Raw genomic sequence first — 23,303 nt, 5'->3', positions numbered from 1 at the left:
TTCTCATTGAAAAAAGTGGTGATGGTAAAGTCTTCTTCACGGGGTCTCTGTAAGATAGCTCATGTGGGAACCTAACAATTTCTGGCTTACTGTAGGTAGTCAACAATGTGTCACTGCTGTTGTCATTTGCACTTAAAAACTGTTAGAGTAAATAAATCCTTTTCATTAAAACATAGGAGTACAATTGAATTATATGCTATATTCTCTTAAATATGTATACATTTCATGATAACAAATCTTTAAATTTTCTCCAGAAAAGTTAATATTTTCGTAAGTTAATGAATATAAAGAATTCTTAGATTGTTCTAAATATTACCCATTGGAGATACATTTTTCTGGACAGTATATCAAATACTTTTATAGAATTACATTGGAAGTGTGTGAAATGTTGTCACCATTTTTATGTAAAAAACATGCTGAACCTACTTTGTGTGTGTGTGCATGTATTTTTTCAAATGCCACTCAGCGCTTCTGATCTTGAAGTGAAAAACTCATCATTTGTTTTGCTTTATAATGGAAAAGTTATTTTGGGGGCAAGTGTTCTTAACCTTGATTTTATACATAAAATTTCATAGTTGTCTCCTGGGGCCCGGGTGGATATTGTGAAATTGTATGTTATTGTGTAAAAACTATGAGATTCTGTATTTAGATATATAATTTTCTGGTTTGAGCATCTATACCTTTCATCTGATTCTCAAAACTTTCTCAAGCCGTTGAGTTAAAAGGATCAAAAATAGCTTTTGTTTTTAAACAGTTGGTTTGTAAGTTTAACATACTTCAGGAATTTTGAAGGCTGATTTTATAATTGGAACGATTGTAAAGGAAGAGGATTATAGACATTGTTTAGCACATCACGTTAAGGTTTATTTTTGTCTCAAAAAGTTCTTTCATCATCATATTCTTATGTCTAGGTCATCGCACTGGCCTGCTCCTCACCATAATGGTGCTACTTTATCATACCACTATAGTAGAGTACTTACAATCGGTTCTAAACATTACCTTTTGTACCTCATATCTGGCACAGAAAATCAGGGCTATCTAGTAAAAGTTCTGATCTTGAAATTGCGGTACGGAAGAGAATTGTGGAGTGGAAATCTCAAATTTGTCATTGTATAGTGGATATATGTTTCACAAATCTGGCCAAGAGAATGGGATTTTATTGTTAAAACAAATCCTTGACTTTTGATTTCAGAAAGGAAAAAATAATTTCTTCTATGAAGATGTTGCTCTTTTGACGAATTTTTAAAGTTGTTGGAAGTTTTATTTTAGCGATCTCAAAGATCATGATGAAGTCACTCCAAACATGAATTTAATATAAGTTTATTCCATGGAAACAGATTTTACGATGTAGCAATTGGTTGCTGGTGTCTTTTCATACAATGTGAGGGATCTCAGTCAGTTCTTCAGCCAGTGACCTTCGGAAAGCAATGGTAGTCCAGGAACCAACCCATGTCATCCTTTTTTATCTACTGAATTTTCTTTCTAGATATGTTTGTAAGTGTGCTAAGGACTTTTTTCTCAGTTCAGCCGCTCAACAAATAGTTGTGCCTATTATCTGTGAGGTAGTGTGCCAAGCTTTGGGGGATACAGTAGTGAAAACAAACAAACAAGAAACAGTGGAAATGAAACAAAACAAAAACCTAGGTAAAATTCATGATCTATCTTACTTTGTTCATTAAATTACACACAGATACTCTAAAAACTAAACAGAGAAGTAAACGAATATTTACATACATACATATGTGACTTACATTCATTGTGAGGGATATGAAGTTTTACTTTTAGTATAGTTTCATTTTGTTGTATGTTTAACCCCAATCATTAAATACATTTTCAATGGTCTCTAAATTAATATGGAATTTACTACCATTTAAAGAGTGTCAAATTCTGGGAGTGTGTTTGTAATCAGCAGTAGAAATAATGTCAGCTCTGTTGATCCAAGTAGTGGAATGGAGCCAGAATCCAGCAAATCAGTAATAATCGGTAAAATTGTCTCCTAAGTAATGGATAGTACTAGAAACACCTTACAAATAGCCTATTAGAAACAGTTAAACAGTTATTAGGATCCTATTAGTTATTAAAGTTAATAGGATCATTGTTGTTTTATTGTTGTTTTAACCTCTCTTAAAATAAAGTACTGTAAATATAATGCATATTACCAAGTTTATGAAAACAAAACCTTATACTCAGTGGGCTAAGTTGGACAAGGATTCAAATAGTTAAACACACACTTATGAATTAACCACACAGATGTCCAGGTTGAAAGATGTCTTGGAGTAGTGTGTTATATTGGAAAGAGAATAATATTTAAATTCAAAAGATCTGTATTGAAGGTTAATGCTGGCACCTGTCATTAGGGGTTAACCATGTGTCCAAGTTTTCTGGGGATGGTGACAATTTATGTCTATTGCCTTTACACAATTAATAATATCACCCTTCTTTTCATTCCTAAAAATGTATTGGTTTAGACAGGAAATTGTATGGTCACCCTTTTTTATTGTGACAACTGTTTTCGCAGCAATGAAGTATGCATGATACATTGAGCTTTTAAGGTTGTTGTGATAGCTGGAAAAAAACTCATGTATAAGAAAATATTTTGTAATCTGAATATCATAAGAACTATAAAAAGACATATAAATATTTGTGTATTCATTGGGCAAAGTGATTAAGGTGAGAGTAGTTTTATTTTAATCATGTCATTCTTGAATAATTTGGTGTTACTCTTATTTGATTAGTTGTATAATGCTCCTTTTTTCAAAGTGCATTATGTTGCTATCAAGTCACAGACCTTGACTACAAGGAATATTGAAACCTTTTCTTTGCTTGTGTTAAGGATAATGAATATATTCCATTTAATTAAAAATTCAGTGGGTTTTCTAAACTGTTTGAAAAAATGGAACCAACTATTGTATAATTTCATAATGTTCAATTTAGTTTTGACTGTTTGCTTCTTTATTATCTTTAGGAGGTAGATACATATCCTATCAGCTTTTGAAAATGATAATAATTTTGTTATGTCTGTAAGTCCTTATCAGCGCTTACAGACTTTAATGCTTTCCCCTATGAATTTGATCTTACGTGTGAAATTCTCAAACAAAAACACTTTCATGTGGCTCTGTTCCTGAATCCTATTTTATTTTAGGTGATCCATTTAATCTCTGTAAGATGACTGCACCTTAGCTTTTTGAATTACTTTCTGGAAAACTGTTGGAGGACTTGTATTAATTTGGAACAAAAGAAAAGGCAACTGATTTTTACCACTAGCAAATGACTTTTCAACTTCAAGGTCCCTTTATCATTAGGAAGAAGAAAGTAATTCAGCCTAAATCTGAAAAGTGTTTAACTGACCGTCAGGAAGACTACAGAAACTTGGCAAGCAGGAGTCAGCTTACCATATGGAACTTTTAAAAATGTAGTTTCTGGGACAAGATGTTGAGGGATAATAATTGCTACCTTGCAGGGTTATTAAAAGCATTAACTAGATGATGCATATGAAAACATCTGGCCAGCATCTGGCCAGTCACCTGCAATTCTGCGTAGGTACTCAATAGATATTAGTTGAGTAAAGGAGCAAGATATGGGATGAATGAAGAGTCCAGGGGATGTAGCCTACCAAATAATGCTCTTTCTTTTATTTTTTTCTATGCCAGCCAAGACCCTCTCCCTTAAAGATTAGTGCAAATGACCATGAATAAAAGTTCATTTGACCAACTCAGATAATCATTTTTACAAGCTTGATGTGTCTTTTCAATCACTCAAATTTTTTTCTACTCCCAAAATCTGAAATTGAAGATTCTGAACCACCTAGATTAGGATTTGAGGTCACCAAAAGACTCAATTTTACTATCTCCATCTACTGGCAGGGAGGAACTATACCCAAGCATCTGGACTGGCATAGAAAAGAGGAGAAAGAACATTTAAAAGGTAAGCAAAACATATATTTTTATTTACTCTGAATTTTTAAACTTTTCTTATCATACAGTCTATTGTACTGTCACACAATTAAGGTTGATATAATGAACCATCTTAAAGTGAGAGAATCTGTTTACATGGCATAATACTCTTATCTGATTCTTCGACTTGAGCACGTTTGGACTTGAATGCCTTCCTTTCATAAAGGGAGTCTTTTGTGTCTTTGCACTTCTAAATTTCTATCCAGTCATTCCAATGCTCTCGTGCTGTTTTTATATTCTTTATAACCTTTAAACTGCAGCGTGCTTACTGAAATGTCTGTGTTCTTATTTCTGTATATTCTCTACATATTTAAGGTAATTTTGCCCCGCAAATTATTTTGACTATTATGATTTAGAGAGAGTAGAAATATGTTTCTCAAGGTGTCATTTATTATTCCGGTGTTTCTTAGATTCTGTTTTTCATCCTTCATTTATAAATATTTTAGTTTGGCCAAGTGCTGAATTAAAATTTCTTGTTAATTCATGAGTAAAAGTCATAGTACGTATCAGCTATGTTTTAATTTGGTATTTAGTTTTCACATCGCAAATCTTGAAACTGTATTGGTTTACTTTTAACAAAATTATAACATGGTGATTAAACTTTGTAGTGTGATAACTGCTGTAAAATAAATACCCTGGTGGTTTGTGTGATAATATATCTCAGGAAGTTTAAATCAGGTATTTTACATGATGCCTATGGTGGTTCTTAAGTCTTATGCTATGCAGATCTTTCTTTAAAAAAACACTATCTCAACATGAGAATAGAAATAATAGATCTTTGTCAAGATAATTAGTATTATTACAGTTGCTGCAATTAAATTAAGTATAATTTGTACTTTATTTCCAGTTAGTTTTCTCCTCCTCCACCATTTGTCCTTATCTTTGTTTCATTTCTTTGGACAATGTTACATTTCTTTTAGAAGAGGAATAGATGGATTTATAAGGAACACAAGTGAAGAGTTTTCAACTTCAAAATTAGGTTTCATGGGCAAGAATTTTGAAGGAGAAATACTGTGTTCAGACAGGTCTGTTCACTTGCTGGGAGGTCATGAATGCAGCTGGTCCGTCTGCCGGCTGGGGGATTACACTCATATAAACAGTACGAATGCCATAAAAAGGGATTTTCAGATCTTCCTGTGGCATCTGACAATGTCCAGGCTGACAAATATATCCTCAAAGTTTGTCCTGAAATCAGAAGACAAGGAAGTAGTTATTTTTGAATACTGAAGGAACTAGTGATAACAGGGTATAAGTGAGTAGTCTCATCTTACAAAGGGAACTTCTGAGGGACGTCATAAAGTCAACTCAGTCCGTATTTTGAATGAAAATATAGATCTTCTTGAATCTATTGCATCCTCTCTTTCAGCTCCTCTTTTGAGCCCCATTGTCCTTTGATCTTTGGATTGATTTTAAGACTATTGTCCTAAAGCTACATTCAAGCGATTTCTAGAATGGAGGATACCTAAAATCTTCATGGTTATTCTTATTCACTTTTTTATTATAGACCAGCTAGATGATAAAAATAATGTAAGCTCAGATGGAAACACTTGGCACAATTGGGCATTCTCATTGCTATTAAAAATGTCATTGCTTTGAGAAAATTTAAGTAACCTATCTCCCATAAAACTATGAGTTCTATTATTAAATTAGGGTTTCTATTTCTTTAAACACCTAACATTTATATTTTTCATATTTTCATATCACTTTTAGATTGACAAGAATTGTTAAGGGTAGAGTGTGGGGTAAGGAGGTAATGTTTTTCAGCAGGGCAGAATGGTTAGGGCATTCATGAGCATATTAGTTTAAATTCAGCCTATGAGAGGCAGTCATGTTCCAGGATAATTGCTCTTTATTTATTCCTGATATAGTTATGGAAAATTACTGCTGAAACCAAAGATCTTGCTACAAATGTAACTTATCAATCTCAAGTATTGCTTATGGGAATGCAAACACTTCATCATTTATTGACATAATTTAATAACATAAAACAGATAAGAGGAAATGATTTGTATAGAAGTGACTGAATTTGTTATTTTTGTCTTTGGACAACATTCATAAGAGAGTCATAGGATCATTGCATATGCATTGTATGCATTCATTCGCCTTTGAACATAAAATGCTAAATATATCAGGAAACAGTAAAGTCTCACTTTTCAGCATTAATATATTAAGCAGAATATATTAAGACTGAAATAAATATATTTCTATTTTATTGTTTCTTAGAATTCATTTATTTGCCTGATTCAGAGCTTAACTTAAAAGAGAATTCTTAAGCATCTTTTACATATTTATCAAAGGCATAAACTGATGGACTTATTTGCATTTTTTTCTATGAAAGAGTAAATTTGTATTGCTTTCCTTTTCACTGTTATTTTCATTGATAAATTTTAAGCATTTTACTGTCAAAATGTTGGTATTTTATCTAGGTATCTTAGGCTCACAAAGTAATCAGTAACTATCTTCTGTATTTTAAATGCTAGCAAATTTTAATCTGAATGTTGTAAATTATATGTCCAATGCAGATAGAAATTGATAGATGCTGAGTCTCTAAACAAATGAAGTTCTTTATTGAAAATATTTTCTCTTAAATTTTGTTTGTTTCAAGAGTATATAATGTGCATTTTGTGCTTAGTCACAGCCAGTTTTTGCTATAACAATATAATTTGGCATAAACGTTATTTTGCTGCTTAAAACATTTTAGAACTCCTAATATTTTGTGTAACCTTTCTACATTGAATAATGGTTTTAATTCAGTAAGAGAGTTGATTATACATTGAAAAAAGTCAATCGTGAATCTTTAAGGTGAATTTTTCTTTTGTAATGTGATTTCCTCCAAATTTTTCTCTCTTCTACATTCTGGTTTTGACTTTGTGGTGTCTAAACTAAGGTACAACTTAACAGAATAAAAAATAATAGCATTGCCTAAACATGTTTCACTATAGTGGAGTGTGTAATTGTGTGTGCATGCAATTGTATTCATTACCAATTGGTGTGTGATAAAGGCTTTGAGGAGATTCTATGTTTACATACTTGGCTATTTATCCTGTGCCATATTAGGTAAGAAGAATATGGCTAGTTTGTCTTCCATAATTGGGCCTTCATTTTCAAAAGTTATATCCCATTGTGTAAAATTAAAATAGATTGTTTTTACCGTTACCTTAAGGCTAAAATACTATGATGTCAAATCTTTGCCACTTCCATATCACATTCCACAGTACTGGAAGAATGTTATAGAGCCTCCTTGCTGAGTCTTTTGTGATGCAAATTGGGTGTTTTCAAAGGCCAAGGAGGTGGCACTAATAATAATAATCACACCAGGATAACAGACTGAAACCAAGGCCATCTTAGGTAAACCCAAACATATGTTCACTATATAATGGTTTTAGCTGCAAGTATAAAATTTTCTAACTCTAGTTGGCTTAAACAGTAAAAATGATTCACTTAATTGAGAAGCCCAGAGTTGAGGTGAATGTGATTGGAACTGGGATCTAGCTCCGTTTTTCTATACTACCGTGTATCTGCCCACATTTGTGCATTGACTTTTTCATTAGACTGGGTTCCATTATGATAGCTAAAGGACTACAGTATTTCTGGATCTCATATCCATATCCAAAATTGTCTTTTTCCCAACTATTGAAAAAAAGCCATTGTATTTATTCTGATTGGCCCATTAGAGTAATCCATGCACTGAGGGAAATTGGCTCTTACTAATTTCCCAGGCTTACTTCTGGGTTGGGTCAGTGCATAGCTTATCCAGTGGCTGCTACATAGTGGTGATGGGCGAGGCTGAGCAGATAGGTGCTCACTATGTTAACTTTCCCCCATTGCATGTGGAGGTTATCCAAGGGACTTTCTTGATTACAGGCTCCATTTCTTACCATTGCCCATAGACAGAGAAGAGGCTAATGGCCAGAATCTTGTACTTCTTTTTAGACTGATGAGAATTTCAGACTTTTTTAAGAAATAGTGTGAAGTCAAAGAAATGGTAAAATTTCTACAAAGTTACTCCTTTTCCTCCCTTTTTAATCAACCTGTACAAGGAAATCAGAAATTTGAAATTACTGCCTAAAAATCACTGCTTCATACTTTAATCAATTTGATCTTTGTGAAATCAGAATCCCTATACTATGACCCCCTGTGTATTGTCTTACATAATGTCTCCCATTTGATGACATAGAGAAACTTGATACTTGCTAGTAAATTTTCTCTATTTGAATTAAACAGAAGATGATGGAAAATGTTTTTCTTTCACTTATTTACTGATGTCTATTTTATTTTACACAAATATTATTCCATTTGAACTTTAAAACAACCTTGTATTATGTCTCAGAATTATTATGTTATATATCAAGATTATTTCCTCTGTAAAAAGTATGTTCATCTAATTTTATAAATTAAGATGTAACACTTACTGACTTCTTTGAAAATGGGTAATTGTGGTCCTTAATGACATTCTACTTCAGTTTTGTGGAACGATTTTGTCTTGTTTTTCATGCCACCAAGTTTGCATGTCAGTTGCATTATTCTTGTTATGAACTTTCATTAGACCTTTCACATCGGAAAATTCTCAGCAATAAATTAACCATGACTATTTAAAAATAAATAAATAAATAAAAATAAAACAACCTGTGATTTATAAAAATTAAACAGATATCAGGTGGCTTGCTGAAAATAACAGATTTTATTATTAATTGAATCATATTTCACAGTTTAGATAAATCATGACTATATTGAGGTATTCTCAAAGTGTGCTAAAATTATAGAACATGTTTTATTTTTTAAATAAGTAGGCATATTAAGAAAAAGGTAAATCTCAATAATGAATACTGTAAGCACTATCAGTTTCAGTTGAAGTATATATGTAGGTGATGATAGATGGACTCTCTAAGATATCAAATGTGAATTTAGGGACCTTATATGGGGTGTTATAAGTTGTAAAATCTTATTATCCTTATCATGTACAGTTTCTTGAAACTTAGGAGTGAAGGCTGAAATATGAAAGTAATATGTAAAACTGTTTTCCACCATGTTCTGGGATAAAGTATCAAGTTTCTTTGTAGTATCAATATGTGTTAGGTGGTGCCAGGTGCCAGGCACAGAGCTAGATACAGGCTATGGACATCAGTAATAACAATTTTACCTTCTAGGAATCATAGTGTAGTAGAAAAGAAAAAAAGAGTGAACCCATACATTATTACTAAAATATGCAATCCTACAGGAATGTATAACAGGAACCGATTGTTGCATTCTAAAAGAGGTAACATCTGAAAGTGGTTATTTTACTAGTATACCTGGTATATAGGAAAGATACTAAATTACAATTCTAGAAATTGTCACATTAAGAGGAGAGGGCTTTGTTTTGTTTCTGACCTCCCAAGCACCTGGAACAGTGCCTGAAACATAATAGGTTCTCAATATATAATTTTTGGCTATTCCTTCCCTTGGGGAATAAAATGGTTAATTATCTTCTGGGTTAAGTTCAAGAATCGCAATTGGGCATATTTTAAATAATTATAGTTGGTTTTGTGGTTTACTGAATTTAGCAATCCCTTCCTTTATTTTTCCTTAGTGAACATTTATTCTCATAATCTATAAATAGTTTGAGGTAGACATTAGCCTTGATTGTTAATTTTGCTGTTGTTTTGGGGCATTGTAAATTGAACTGATGATAAAACAAAAGCTAGAGTTTTGGTTTTGTGTCTAGTACATTATCATACTTGTATTAATAGCCAAATTTAAAATATTAGGCATGCAAATGGAGTAATTCTATATAGTTTGGAATTAATAGAGAGGTATTTGTCCTGTGGACCTTAAATATATCTTCTCTCTACAGAATCAAATAAGATTAGGATGAAATTACTCTAGATTTTCTAGGCAAAAAGATACCAGTTCATAGAGGCAGTGAAACTGTACATATGTGTCATGTGATTTTAACTAACAATTGATAAAAGCCAAATTCATTAATTGAGAGTTAATGAGAGTGAAAGCAGAAGCAGAAACAGCTGTATTAACAAACTGGCGAGATTAGAATAAAGGTTTTCGCAGGTTGGAAAACAGAGCATCAAGCACAAATAAGACCAATGAATATGTGTATTTATGCAGTAAGGATGACAAATAGATTCAACTCACTTGTAAAGAAATGCTTTCTTACATAGTTAGAAAATAACACATTTGTAAATAAATACATCAAAAATCTCACAGGACATGTGAAGCCTGTCAGTTTACTGGTGACATATAGATACAGTCTGGTCTGCGTGAAACGAGAGAGAGAATTCAGAACTCCCAAACTAAATCAAGATCGGACCTATTTCTCTTTACCTAATTCTCATTTCTGTATTTCTTTTATGCTAAAGTCAACTTAAAACATTAGTGTGGAGAAGGAAATGGATGATTTATCTTTCTTCATGAGTTACATATTATCCAGAAATTCCTTTTTATCTTTATTAGTAATATAGCATTTTGAAGTATTATAATTTGAGTTACTTTTTATGATTCTCTTACTACTATTACCTTCTTTCATTCATAGTAAGTATTTCTTTGAAAGCACCAAAAAGTATGTAATGCATGGTAACCTTATGGAATTGCTTTGATTTTTATGCTAAACTGATTAAATACAGATATATAGTGAGTCTATATAATTGAACTATGTATACATACGTAGTCAACAATATTACAGTACTTACATTATTAATCTCTCTTCTTTTCCTTTTTTTTTCTACTTTTGCTTCATTTTAGTTTTCAATACTTCTCTACCTTAAGAGGGGTTGGGCAGGGTAATATGAATTTGTGATAATTATAATTTTAAACATTTAGTGTTTACATGTATTTTCATTTTTCATGCTAAACTCATTGTGTAAGATGTACAAGATTTGTTCTTGTTTCAGCATACATGGCAAGGACAATGAGATAAATATTTTAGTGACTTGACTACAAACATTTGTTTTATTTCATTGGTACTTTGAGTATACTGTCGTTTGGATACAGAAAAAACAAATGCTCAATAAAATAGCCACGAATGTGTACTTGTCTCATCCCTAAAATACTGGTAAATTTATATGTTTTACAAAATGACTGTTAAAACAACAGAACCATAAATACAGAGTCTTAATTTGGTAGAACTTAATGTTTGTTGCTTTTTTTTTTTTTCTTTTTGATTATAGGCCTAGTTGCTTGAGATTTACATAAAACTTTGAAAGTCATGTGCAAATCATATATGTTTGGTGGCAAACCTCATTGTATTTCGAGATAAATTTTTGGGGAGCAGCAATTTAACTTAAAAGAAAATTTGCAATTTTTTTTACCACAAATAAGGCCCAGATTTTCAGTCTTTAAATTATGTTTAATTATAGTCTATTGGAATTGTGAATTATAAAGAAAAAAAAGACATAAACACAAAGTTAAGTATATATATTTTAGCCATGTGCTTTTTTGACTGAAGATGTAAAAATAGAATTCAGATCTTTTAATAGCCATATGGTTTTCTAGATTATATATGAAAGAGTAAATGCTGCTATATTTGTAAAGACTCTGTACCTTGAATATAAAACATTTGTTTTGAGACAGACCGGGGTAAATATTACATTTTAATAAATCTGATTGGAAAAATTAATTCACTAAAAATATTTATTGCCAAAATGAGAAAGACTGTTGATATAAACTATTACTATAAATACCTCTGAAATATGTAGATTATTGAAAGAAAATTTAGAGAGTAAGAAGATACTCATTTTTAGAAGAAATATTTGAAAACAGTATATGAATTTAATTTTTATAGTTAGTGATCATTATTTTCTTAATAAAATTTGTCTATAGGATGAATTCATCTAACTTGATAGATCCTTCTGTATTCTTAGGAGCTCTGCTGGTACCACATTCTGTGAATAGGAAAAGTAGTGATTATTTCATTTATGTATTATAACAGCCAACAGCAGTGTCAAATACTAGTATCCAGAGGGACATGTTTCTGTATAGAAAGCTTACTACTGAGGAAAAGTTAAGGCACTGAGAAGAATGGAGGCATTGAATTATTTAACTTAAAAATCATAAGTAAAACTTGTTCAAATTATTTTGGGTAGTTTAAGATAAAACAGATTGTTCTTTAACCTTAGTAGTATTCTAACTAATATGTGACTGACATAAATACTAAATGAAAAGTTGATGTAATTAGTGCTCAAGATTGAGGGGCAAAAAGAAATACCTATAATCCAAACAACTTTGTGCACAATAGAAGGTGTATTAGTTTTCTAATAATATGTAAGAAATTGCCACAAATTTAGCAGCTTTAAACACCTTTTATTAACTCTCAGCTCTGTAGATCAGAAGTCCAGACACTGTGACTAGCTTCTTGCTCAGTCTTGTTGGGCTAAACTCAAGATATCAACTAGGCTAGATTTCTTTCTGGAGCCTGTGGAGAAGAATCTTCTCGCAGGCTCATTCAGGTTCCTTGGTGTTTTAGAACTGAGGTCCCCATTTCCTTGCTGGCTGTCAGCCATAGACTGCTCTTAGCTTCTAGAAGCTCCCTACATTCATTGGCACATAGCCTCCTCCCCTTTCAAAGCCAGCAACAAAGACCCTCCCTCCTGTTAAATGCCTCTCACACTTTGAATTTCTCAAATTTAAGAAGGATTCAGTTTTTTTTATGGGCTCCTTTAATTAAGTTAGGCCCATGCAAATAATTTGCCTTTTGGTTAACTCAAAGTGAACTAACCTAATCACTGGAGTTATATCCCATCAGGTTCCATACACTCAAGGGAGAGATTGTACAAGGGTGAGGAACATCGGGGATCATTTTACAATTCAGTCTACCACAGTGGAAGTGACATCATTGGTGTACAATCCATAAGGGAACAGACAGAGTTTAGGGAATTCATTGATTATGAGGGACTTAGATTATGGGAAGTGAAAGACATGGAAAAGAGGAAAAGGCAGAAAACTATAACTGAAAGAGAAAGGAAGAGAGAAAAAAAAAGTGTAGAGTTTAGTCTAAACTGTCATGATTTCATAGGCCCAAGTAAACTCTATATTGCACAGTCTGATGGAATATAACAAAGGAATAGAATAAATGAGATTTGTCCTATTTGGGAAAGTAAGTACGCATATATAAGAAACTGGATGTTGGACAGGACAAATGGATGAATGGTGGTGCTTACAAAGTAATGATATTCTTAATTTCTCCATGGTCTTATTGCAGATATGAAGCTCAGTGTTGTGTAGCGTATCTCCTAAATTATGAAAATTAACGAGACATTGCTATAGTTAAAACTGCTGTCCTGATATTAAGAGTATACAAAAGTTGCACCATAAAATTGTCAGATATCCTGCTATGCACATCACCTCATGTGTTCAGAGTCCAGTTTAGGGCTTTTAAAATATTTTTAATAAAGTTATGTTGGAAATTGAATAAGGGATATTTTCAAAGTTTTTTTTTTCTTTATTAGAATTTGACATACCTAAACAGATTTTCATGGCCTGAAGCCATGAAATTAGCCCATAATTACCCAATTCTTAGATTTTTTTGAGTGGTTGAATGACTACTCATTTTATTAATATCAATTGTGGGTTTCAACTCTCAACTGGATGAGTATAAGAACACTTTTTCTCCGCAATGCCAGTTTGCCCTTCCCCTTGGTTCTCTCTCCGACATTCTAATAAAAAGAAAGAGAGATAGTATTAACAACATATTTTAGCGTTTCATAAATGTGAAAAGATTCCATGCCTAAAATACTTAGAAGCCATTTTGTACTGTACTTTCCTTTACAAATTTAAAATTCATGTTGGCGTATTCAGTTACTGCGAAGTTCTACAACATTTTTTTGTATTTTAAATAATATTTTCATTAGTGCTAATAGTTCCCTTATTGTGAAGAACTGAGACCGTTATTTTGACCTCATTTTACTTTTCAGGGTCATTTAAGAGTTGAGATCATTTCATAATTCCAGTTCATGTGAAACTTGGAGCTTGTGTTGGATGCCTTTTCTTCAGAAGTTACAGGCCCAAATAATAAGCAGTTACTAAGATTTTGTCAGCTTGGTTTCTAAAGCATTAGGAATAAAAGAGCAGCTAAAAAGCTATAAATGGTGTGTGGTGTGGTCTGCTAATTGACATTTCAAAGATGAATGAGAAAAGCTGATAACTTTATATTAATCCACTTCTACATCTTTTAGCCTCACATTTCTTTTTCCTCAGCTGTCTTAATACCCTCTCATATTTTCTGTATATAAAATTAATGGAAATTCTTAAATAATTAGCTGAATGTGGCTCTGTAGTTCTTATTTTAAAATTAGGGGAATTTTAATCATTATTTGTGTTTTTAAAAATAGAATTATATTTTTTATTTTTATTATAACATGACTTATATTTGATAGCTTCTCAGAACTTAGAATCATAACTCAGGTTTATTGTGATTTGAGGAATCCAAAAGAGTTGGTAGTTGACATTTCAGTCATTAAATTTAAAAAGACTAATTTTCTATATTCTTTAAAATATGTATATACACAGATTTTTATTCAGTAATGTTAAAATAATCCCTTTTTTCTGGATAAATTCTGGACAGAGTGGTATTTGGCTTGTATCATATAGGACATACTTAACACTGGTCAGAGGTAAAATGTGAATAGCAATAATGCATTTATTTTGGAGCATGTAATTTTTGAAATGTTTGTTCTAAGTGTATGTCTGTGTCTGTGTTTTTGCTTTAGGAGTACAAGATCCCCAGCATGAGAGAATTATCACTGTGTCTACTAATGGAAGTATTCACAGCCCAAGGTTTCCTCATACTTATCCAAGAAATATGGTCTTGGTGTGGAGATTAGTAGCAGTAGAGGAAAATGTATGGATACAGCTTACATTTGATGAAAGATTTGGGCTTGAAGACCCAGAAGACGACATATGCAAGTAAGTTTCCATGCATGAAATTCCAACAGAGTATAACAGCTGTTAAAATCTTGCTTAATTTTGATGATCTGATTTTAAATGGCATCTATTTTGTTTTATTTTTCTGATGATCTAAGAAATTTACAACCTTATTTGATCTATGTTTCACTTAAAGTCTTCACTGAAAATCAGAAGATACATATATGTACATACATGGTCATTACTTTCTACCTTCTTCTAAAATGATTTGACATAATTTATAGTAAAAAGCATATATAGAGTAAAACCATTTACAATATGGAATAGAGAATAAAAAGCTACATAAAAGACTGTAGTTATGCCAGAAAACCTAATTTGCCTTTAGTGCTAAAAATCTTATATTTGAGCTTCCTGATAGCCAAATCAATAATATAAACAATCAGCTATTAAAAGAACAAGCTGTATCCATGGGTACATATTACCTAGATACATATGGATACATATACACACACAGGACTGAGAAGTTTGAAAGTTCTTCACAAAGAAAAATATAGTTTTGAAAGCAGAATTAGAAATTTAGGCTAACAGTATGCCTTGCCAGGTAGGAATTCATCATAATTCTCCTAGAAGCATTCATGAACCAAAGTCAGCTGGAGTATTTCACCCACGTGAAAGACCACCTACTGTATGTCAGACAAATATTACTCTTTAAATCCCATATGAATACACTTGTCAAGGTTGGGTGGTCTTACTGAAGATTTTTCACTTCAATGGCATTTGTATAACATGAAAATATTTTACTTGAACTTCTTTCCTGGGTTTTTTATTTTCTCTTTGATATACAAGTTAAAAGAGAATTTTCATTTCATGGTATATTACAGATAAATATTTCAGCGCAGATGAAATAAACTTTGTACTTGCTGTCATCACAATTTTTATCTTTAGCATTTACATAGTTACATTTTTTTCACATTTGTTCTTTCTGTGACTGTGCATTTCGTGTTGTTTTTTTCCTTATATCTATAATTTTAGACTTTGAGAACCAGAAGCTATCCCATCTTTAGAAGGCCGTGTAGTTTAATCCTTCATTTTACAGATAAAGAAACAGAGACCAGAGTATGGTAGTTGCCCTAGATCTTATTCATGTTTTGTACCTAAACAAATGCTAAAACCCATTTTCCTAAGACCTATTTAAGGTAGTTTTTCACCAAGCTCTACTGCACCTATTGACTTCTTTTTGTAAGTAAGATTTCATAATCTTTTCAAAAATTGCGGAGTCTAAGACTTTATTTTCAAAATAGTAAGTTAGCTTATGACAGTTTCATGGATGCTAATAGAAGATAAAAGACTCCTGGGTCAGAGGCAAAGGACTTTCTTACAACAGTAGCAGCAGCTAGAATATTAGCGCTTTCTTGTGCCTTCTCCCCAAGTTCCATTTTCCACAGATCAACACCAAGAGGGCTATGTGATACCTGAATATCCAGTGGGTTGGGTTACAGAAGAGGACGTGTTATATGTATGCATATATATGTACATATTTATGTGTGTATATAATATATTAGTTAAATTGTCTACATGTCTCATCCAGCATGTGACATAGCTTCAACCAGCATGCAACTCAACTTAGGAAAAGTGATACTTCTTTTAGTTCTGAAGTCCCCTACCAATATTGCTCCCTGATTAAACCTTTTACTTGTTCCTGCAAATGTAATCATTGTCCTAAATCTTGATTTTCTTTATAATTTTACAACCTGTATGTACTTCCCTATGAACTATCTTATAAAAAGTTTATTTTTGCCTGTTTTGAAATATGTATCAATGGAATAATACTGTGTATTTTGTGAATTGATATACATTTCAAAACAAGCAAAACTAAAAAATACTGTTTTTAAAATTAGTTCATGTTGAGGCAGATAGCTTATTAATTAGGTCATTTGTTTTCCTTGATGTATAGTATTTCATTTTATAAATAATCAACTTTTTTTGTGTCTCCTACTTTTATGAGGACTTGGCTCATTTCCAAATGTTTGATGAACAATTTGGCTTGTTCCCAGTTCTCCTTGCACTTGTGCAAAAGTGCAAGAAAACTTTGCGTCTGTATCTAAGAATGGTTTTGCTGTCTTAAAATATTTATATTTTCAACTTTACTGGGGTGAGTTAAATTGTTTTTAAAAGAGATCAGTTTACACTTCTCCCAACAATGTATAAAAATTTCTGTTGCACAGAATTCTCACTAACTTCTGATTTGTCCTTTTTTAGAAAAAAAATTTTGGTACCATGGTACATTTGAAATTATATCTAATTATTAGTTCTAACTTGTTTTTCTCATTACTAATGAAGTTGAGTTTCATATTTATTATTGGCCATTGATAATTTCCTTTTCTATGAAATGATTGCTCATATCTTTTGCCTAATTTTTTTTTTTTTTTTTTTTTTTTTGAGAGTCTTGCTCTGTGGCCCTGGCTACAGTGCAGTGACGTCATCATTTTTGCCTAGTTTTTATTAGACTATTTGGCTATTTAAATTTTGCCTTTCATTTTCCTAAATTCTTCTGGCGTTTATTTTTGTCTATGGTGTGAGATTTTTCGGTGGGTTATGCAGTAGTGTCCCAACATCATTTATTGAATAGTCATTCTCTTTTCCAAAGAAGTGCAATGCCAGCTAACTTGCAGATCAGGTTTCTTTATATGGTCGGCTCTGTTTCTGGATCTTGTTCCGTTACTTCGGTCAGTTTTGTCTGTCTTAATTGAAGGACAGTGTCTTAATTGCTGTAACATTATAGAACTTTGTGATAAGGAAGTCTCACCTTATTTTCTTCTCCTTTGGGAGCATCCTGGCTATTTTACTTTTTAATATATTCTTTAGAAAAAGTTGTACAGTTCCATGAAAACTTTACCTTTATTTATTAGGGTTTTCTTTAACGTCTACACAGTTTTAAAATTTCTTCGTAAATATGTTGCACATCCATTGTTTGGATTTATTTCTATATTTCATATAGACTGCTGTTAAAAATCTCTATTGGACACTACATTTTCTAATTTTATATTGCTGGTATGTAGAAATACAATCAATTTTTTGGTATTGATCTTATATCTAGAAAACTTAAGCTCTTTTTTATTTTAATAGTTGTTCTGGAAATTATTTTGGATTTATGCAAAAAATCATATGATTTGTAAAAAAAGACGTTTCTTTCAATTCTTTTACTGTTCCTTTTGTATCTCTTATTATGTTATTGATTGTATTAGTATATACCTTTGTTTTCCTTATTTTAGAGAGTTTGCTTTTTAGTCAATAAACTTTAAGATTTATAATAACTTTGGATTTACAGTATGTTACAAAGGTAGTATACAGAATTTCTGTATACTCTTAACCAAGGTTCCTCCAATGTTAACATTCTATATAACCATTTGCATAACTAGGAAATTAATATTCATACAATATTATTAAATTACCTACAGATGCTATTTGGATGTGAGCAGTTTTCCATGCTATGACCTTTTTGTTTCAAGATCCTTCCCAGTATAAACTCATTACATTTAGTTGTCATATACTTTAAAAGCATGTGAATTTTGATTTGTGACAGCCTACCACCCAGTTGGTTTAGTATCCATTTATGAGTCCTGCTTTTAAAGTCAGTTATGCATTTTATATTTTCTAGGCATTTTTTCATTTCATTTCAGTTTTCAGATTTATTGACATTAGGGTTTTCACAATATGTCCTTATTAGTTTCTGCGACATTTCTAATTATGTCCCTTGTTTCATTCCTACTGTTGCTTTTGTGCTCCCTCTTTGTTTTGTTTTGTTTTTGTTTTCCTGCTTAGTCTTGCCTATGATTTGGTTTATTCATTGTTCTTTGAAAGAAACAAATCTTGGCTCTATTTATGACTGTTGAAGAATAATATTTTTAAAAGGTAAAATCATGACTTGCATGCAGATACTAAATGAACATGTACTAAAGATTCTATTTAACGGATTAAAAAGGGAGCCAGTCTGATTTTATAATCAGTTCAATAACAATCCAGATAAAAGACACATTTATAGATCAGGAAATTGAAATAAATGTGCAGGTGAAGGCAAAACTGGCTGCTTCTGCCGTGGGGGAGGGAAGTCAATTGAACCTCCCCTGGACATAGTTTATTTATATGTCTATTTATTTTGAACATTTCATTTATATTTATTTTCCTGTTTCTTCAGTTTCCTTTCTTGCATTAAATTTATCATCTTCTCATTCCATTTTTCTTTTCTACTAGTTTAAAAAGTAAACTTCTATTTGTGTGTTCAGTGACCACCTTAGAAAGGCATATTTAACTTAACAGTGTCTAAAGCGAATCAGCATTTGCCATCTCCTCAAATGTAAAGTTACCGGAGAACATTTTAACTTCTGCCAAGGCTTGCTTCCCACATATCACCACACTATGTCCATAAAACAGAGCTGAGTTTTTTGCTTACTGTGGGTTTGGAGAACTCCACTTTGAGAACTTTAGTACTGTATCAGAGGAGGAAAAGCAAAACCAGATTTTGTTAATTTGAATTTGGTTTAACATGGATTTTTCCATGTATTTGATTGGGATTGGGTAAGAATTAGGATATAATAGCTTAGATTTGGTAGAAACAGCAAAGCAAGGATTTTGAGGATAGGAGTTCAGCAGCTTTAGCTAATAAACTGTTCATACTTCTAGTTGAAAGAGTTCTTTTAGGAAGTTCCTGTAATGAACTGTGAAGTTATTTTCCTTGGCAAGAGTCTCCGAGACTCTCCTGAAGACAGTAAGATAGTATTATGTTGTTAAGTATGAAATGTCCGATTTCCTTACTTAAGGGAATGGGACTGTCAGCTATGTTTGACAGTTGATATCTCTGAAATTTCATTTTGACATTTCTTGTTTTATTTTTCTTGTGAAGGTACATCCTTAGTCTTGCGAATGCACTGTTCGGCTTGTGATTGTCAATTTTTTTTTTTTTTTTTTTGAGCAATCTTTGTCAAACCATGGATAAGTTAAAAATTTGTGTTATTTTCGAATATGAGTTCCATCATGGAACCAATGCAGCTCAGACAGCTCAAAATATCAACGATGTGTTTGGGAAGGATGTGGCTAATGAACATGTAGTACCTCGGTGGGTTGAGAAGTTCTGTTCTGGTGATTTTAATCTTGAAAATGAGCCATGTGGGTGACCTGAGACCAAGGTAGATCATGATGAGCTGAAAACTGCAGTGGAAGCGAATCCATCTCAACCTACATGTGCTTTAGCAGCAAGGTTTGACGTTACTATTCCAACAGTATTGGACCATTTGAAAAAAATGGGCAAGGTAAAGAAGGTGGATAGATGGGTTCGGCATGAATTAAGCACAGAAGAGAAATTGTCTCAAAGCTTGCCTTTCTTTGCTGTCATGACATAAAGGCGAACCATTTCTATACCGTATTGTTACATGTGATGAAAAATGGATTGTTTTTGACAATGGCAATCATCTGGCACAATGGTTGAATGAAGATGAAGTGTGGAAACACAGCCCAAAACTGAATATTCATAAGAAAAAGCTAATGGTGTCTGTTTGGTGGTCTAGCACAGGCATTATCCACTACAGCTTCATGAAACCTGATCAATCGACTACAGCAGATGTCTACTGCAACCAGCCGGACGAAATCATGAGGATACTTGTGATTAAGCAGCCGAGATTGGTCAACAGAGACAGGCCAATCCTCTTGCAAGAAAATGCTCAACCACTTGTTGCACAAACAACACTGCTCAAACTACAGAGGCTGGACTTGGAAACACTTTCATCCACTGTATTCACCAGACCTTGCACCAACTGACGACCACTTCTTCCAGGCTTTGGACCACTTCTTGCGAGGAAAAATACTCAATTCTCAACAAGCTGTGGAAAACGCCTTTCATGATTTCCTCACCCCTTGCTCTCCAGGCTTCTTCCCTGCTGGCATAAGCTACGATTAAGACGGCAAAACTCTGTCTATAGTTTAAGCACATACTTTGATTAATTGTACTGCTTCTTGTTTGAGATACAATAAATGACACTTTTGATTGGAGATTGAACATTTCATATTTAATGACCTAAATGGTAAAGTCCTGTTATTGTAAACAGTGAACTGGGTAGGGTGGGTGGTTTTAGTCCTTATTGTCCAAGCTGGTTTTGGTGCTGGTGACCACTACCCCTACTTCTGATTCATATGGTCATTAAGGATTTTAATTTTGTAATTTCTTAACTCCACAAATTAGACATTGTTTTCATTATTTTGTGTAGTCAATTTTGTTCATCTTTATTGACGTGTCTACTTTTTGGTGCCAATTATTTCTTGTTGCCTTTTAGAACTGTTTTATAAGGTTATTCTACTTCTTTCAATACAGTCTTTGAAAGTTTATTGAGTGAAAGCCTGTTGGTTGTAAATATTCTGTTATTGTTTATTTTTAAATTTCTTTATTTTACCTTCATTCTTAGAAGTTAGTTAGACTGGATATAACATTTTAGGGTGTATGTTTATTTATTTTTCTCAGTATCTTGAAGACACCATTTCCACTGTCTTATGGCTACTGAGAAGTTAATCATGAGATTAATTCCTGACATATCCCTGTAGTCTCCCTCTGAGTAGTACATTTTGCAGAGGGCGATGTGTAGGGGCAGGGGTGAAAGGGAAGAGACAGGGTTCTAGCCAACCCAGGCTATCACCTGTGGTCCATCAAACTCTGTCTCTTGTGCACTAGGGTTCAGTAGATACCCCTGGTGTCCCAGAGCATATTTTCCTCACTGAAATCTTGATTTCTTGTGCTTATTTGTCCTCTCAAAAATTCTATAATTTCCTAACAGTCCAATATTGCATTAAAACCAATGATTTTCTTTCAATCATCAATCTAGCCATTTTAGTTGTAATGTACCAAGAAGTTTTTCCACTTAACTTTGTCCACCATGTGGCTGGAATGTAAACTATTGTCAAGCAAAATAACGTTTTTCCTGACAGGGCCTGATATAATTAAGTTCAAGTTTAAATTTGGTTTTAAAAAAATGATAACATCAACCCTTTTCCATGGCAGTGTTTGGGGCTAAAATATAAATGTGTTCCCATAAAATGCATTGTAAGAATTTAAACTGCCGTATTCTCTCAAGTCCTAAACATACAAGAGTCTAAAAAAATCTGAATCCGTATTTTAGCTTTATCTTTAAAATAGGATAGAGTCAGGTGAGATGTTTTGACCTACTTCCCCATCGCCCTACTGTCCTTCTCAAATAGTCTTCTGTAAAGAAAAAAAATGTGTTGTGTGTTATGCTATTAAGAATTTATATTATACAAAATACAAAACAAGTAAAATGCAAATTAGGTTTTATTATTTTTATAGCCTGACCAGGGTATACAAGCAATGTGGATGCGGGTACTTAGGTAGGACAGGCAGGAAGGGGGAAGGTGAACGTTACATATACTTATATGTATACATATATTACCAGCACCATTTGGTGTAGAAAATACCAAAATAAGTCTTGCTTTCCAATGTTGTCTGTGTGTGTGTGTGTGTGTGTGTGTAAACAGGTGGACAGATATAGAAAGTAGGCACGAATGAGTTATCAGTGGGTTTCTAGTCTTCTGCTTTACACAGTCACCTCTTATTATTTATCGATTGTGTCTCCTCCAAGTCTTCTGATGTTAGTGACATATGGTGTCCCTAGAAGGACACATGCTTTAGTAGAAAGCTTCTTTTTTATTTTTTCCTGTTTTTCCCTCTTCTGAAGTAAACAATCTGCACATTTATGTAATATTTTAAAGAGAAAAAGATGATGAGAGAGCATTTTAAAAAGAATCAGTTACTCAATCTGTCCAATTTAAAATGGTGCCTCATCTTCACCAAAACACCCGAGTTTCTTTTGGAGGAAATACTGTAACTGGTCCAATGAAGAAAAATTTAATGGGACATAGAAATACTAAATCTGCTAAATGAAATAAACGGATTGTTTCACTATTTAGCGTTTAAGGTGATCAAAAATTTTTGATTTTTCTTTAAAAACTTTTAGACCTTTTTCTCTCTTCCTCCTGTTTATAATAGAAATAATGTGGACTTATTATTTGCTCATTTATTTAATCTTACATTCAAACACTTATTGAGCACTGTGGTAGGTAATAAAAAGACGTCAGTGAATAGGAGATGGCTCATGCCCTCAAGTGCCTCATACTCTGGGTCAAGAGGCAGACAAATAAATAGACAATTAAGATAAAATGCCACCAACCCAGTATATTGTAAATAGAGTACAGTTATTACTATAACTGGTTATGATGAGATTGCTTTGTTGTCCAATTTCTAATTTATATCATAACTGTGTATTTTTACCATCAACAGTCTCTAAATAATTGTTATTAATTAATTACAGAGAAGAGGGGTGGATAGATTAACCCTGCCATGCAGACCTCAAAAACTCAAGCAGTCATTTTCTGTGTTTTGCGCTAGGAGATAGAGCTTTCACGGATAGTATAGGTTTCGCACATGAACTTTACAATGCCGGT

General features: G+C 32.7%; 1 protein-coding gene across 4 annotated transcripts in view; it reads left to right on the top strand.

The window, feature by feature from the left end:
• PDGFC (platelet derived growth factor C) overlaps nt 1–23,303 on the top strand; it is a 211,685-nt gene that overhangs the window by 108,247 nt on the left and 80,135 nt on the right. For 3 of the 4 annotated variants that reach the window (XM_069493001.1, XM_069493002.1, XM_069493003.1), the window contains one exon: nt 14,651–14,846. In XM_069493001.1, the coding sequence (XP_069349102.1) occupies nt 14,651–14,846 (196 nt within the window). Of the gene's footprint in view, nt 1–3,863; nt 3,925–14,650; nt 14,847–23,303 lie in introns of all 4 variants that reach the window. The other variant, XM_069493004.1, reaches the window with a different exon arrangement.

This window comes from Eulemur rufifrons, chromosome 18 (genome assembly GCF_041146395.1).
Source record: "Eulemur rufifrons isolate Redbay chromosome 18, OSU_ERuf_1, whole genome shotgun sequence".
NCBI classification, from domain to species: domain Eukaryota; kingdom Metazoa; phylum Chordata; class Mammalia; order Primates; family Lemuridae; genus Eulemur; species Eulemur rufifrons.
The sequence above is the reverse complement of the archived record's forward strand: the minus strand, read 5'-3'. Positions and strand labels throughout refer to the sequence as shown.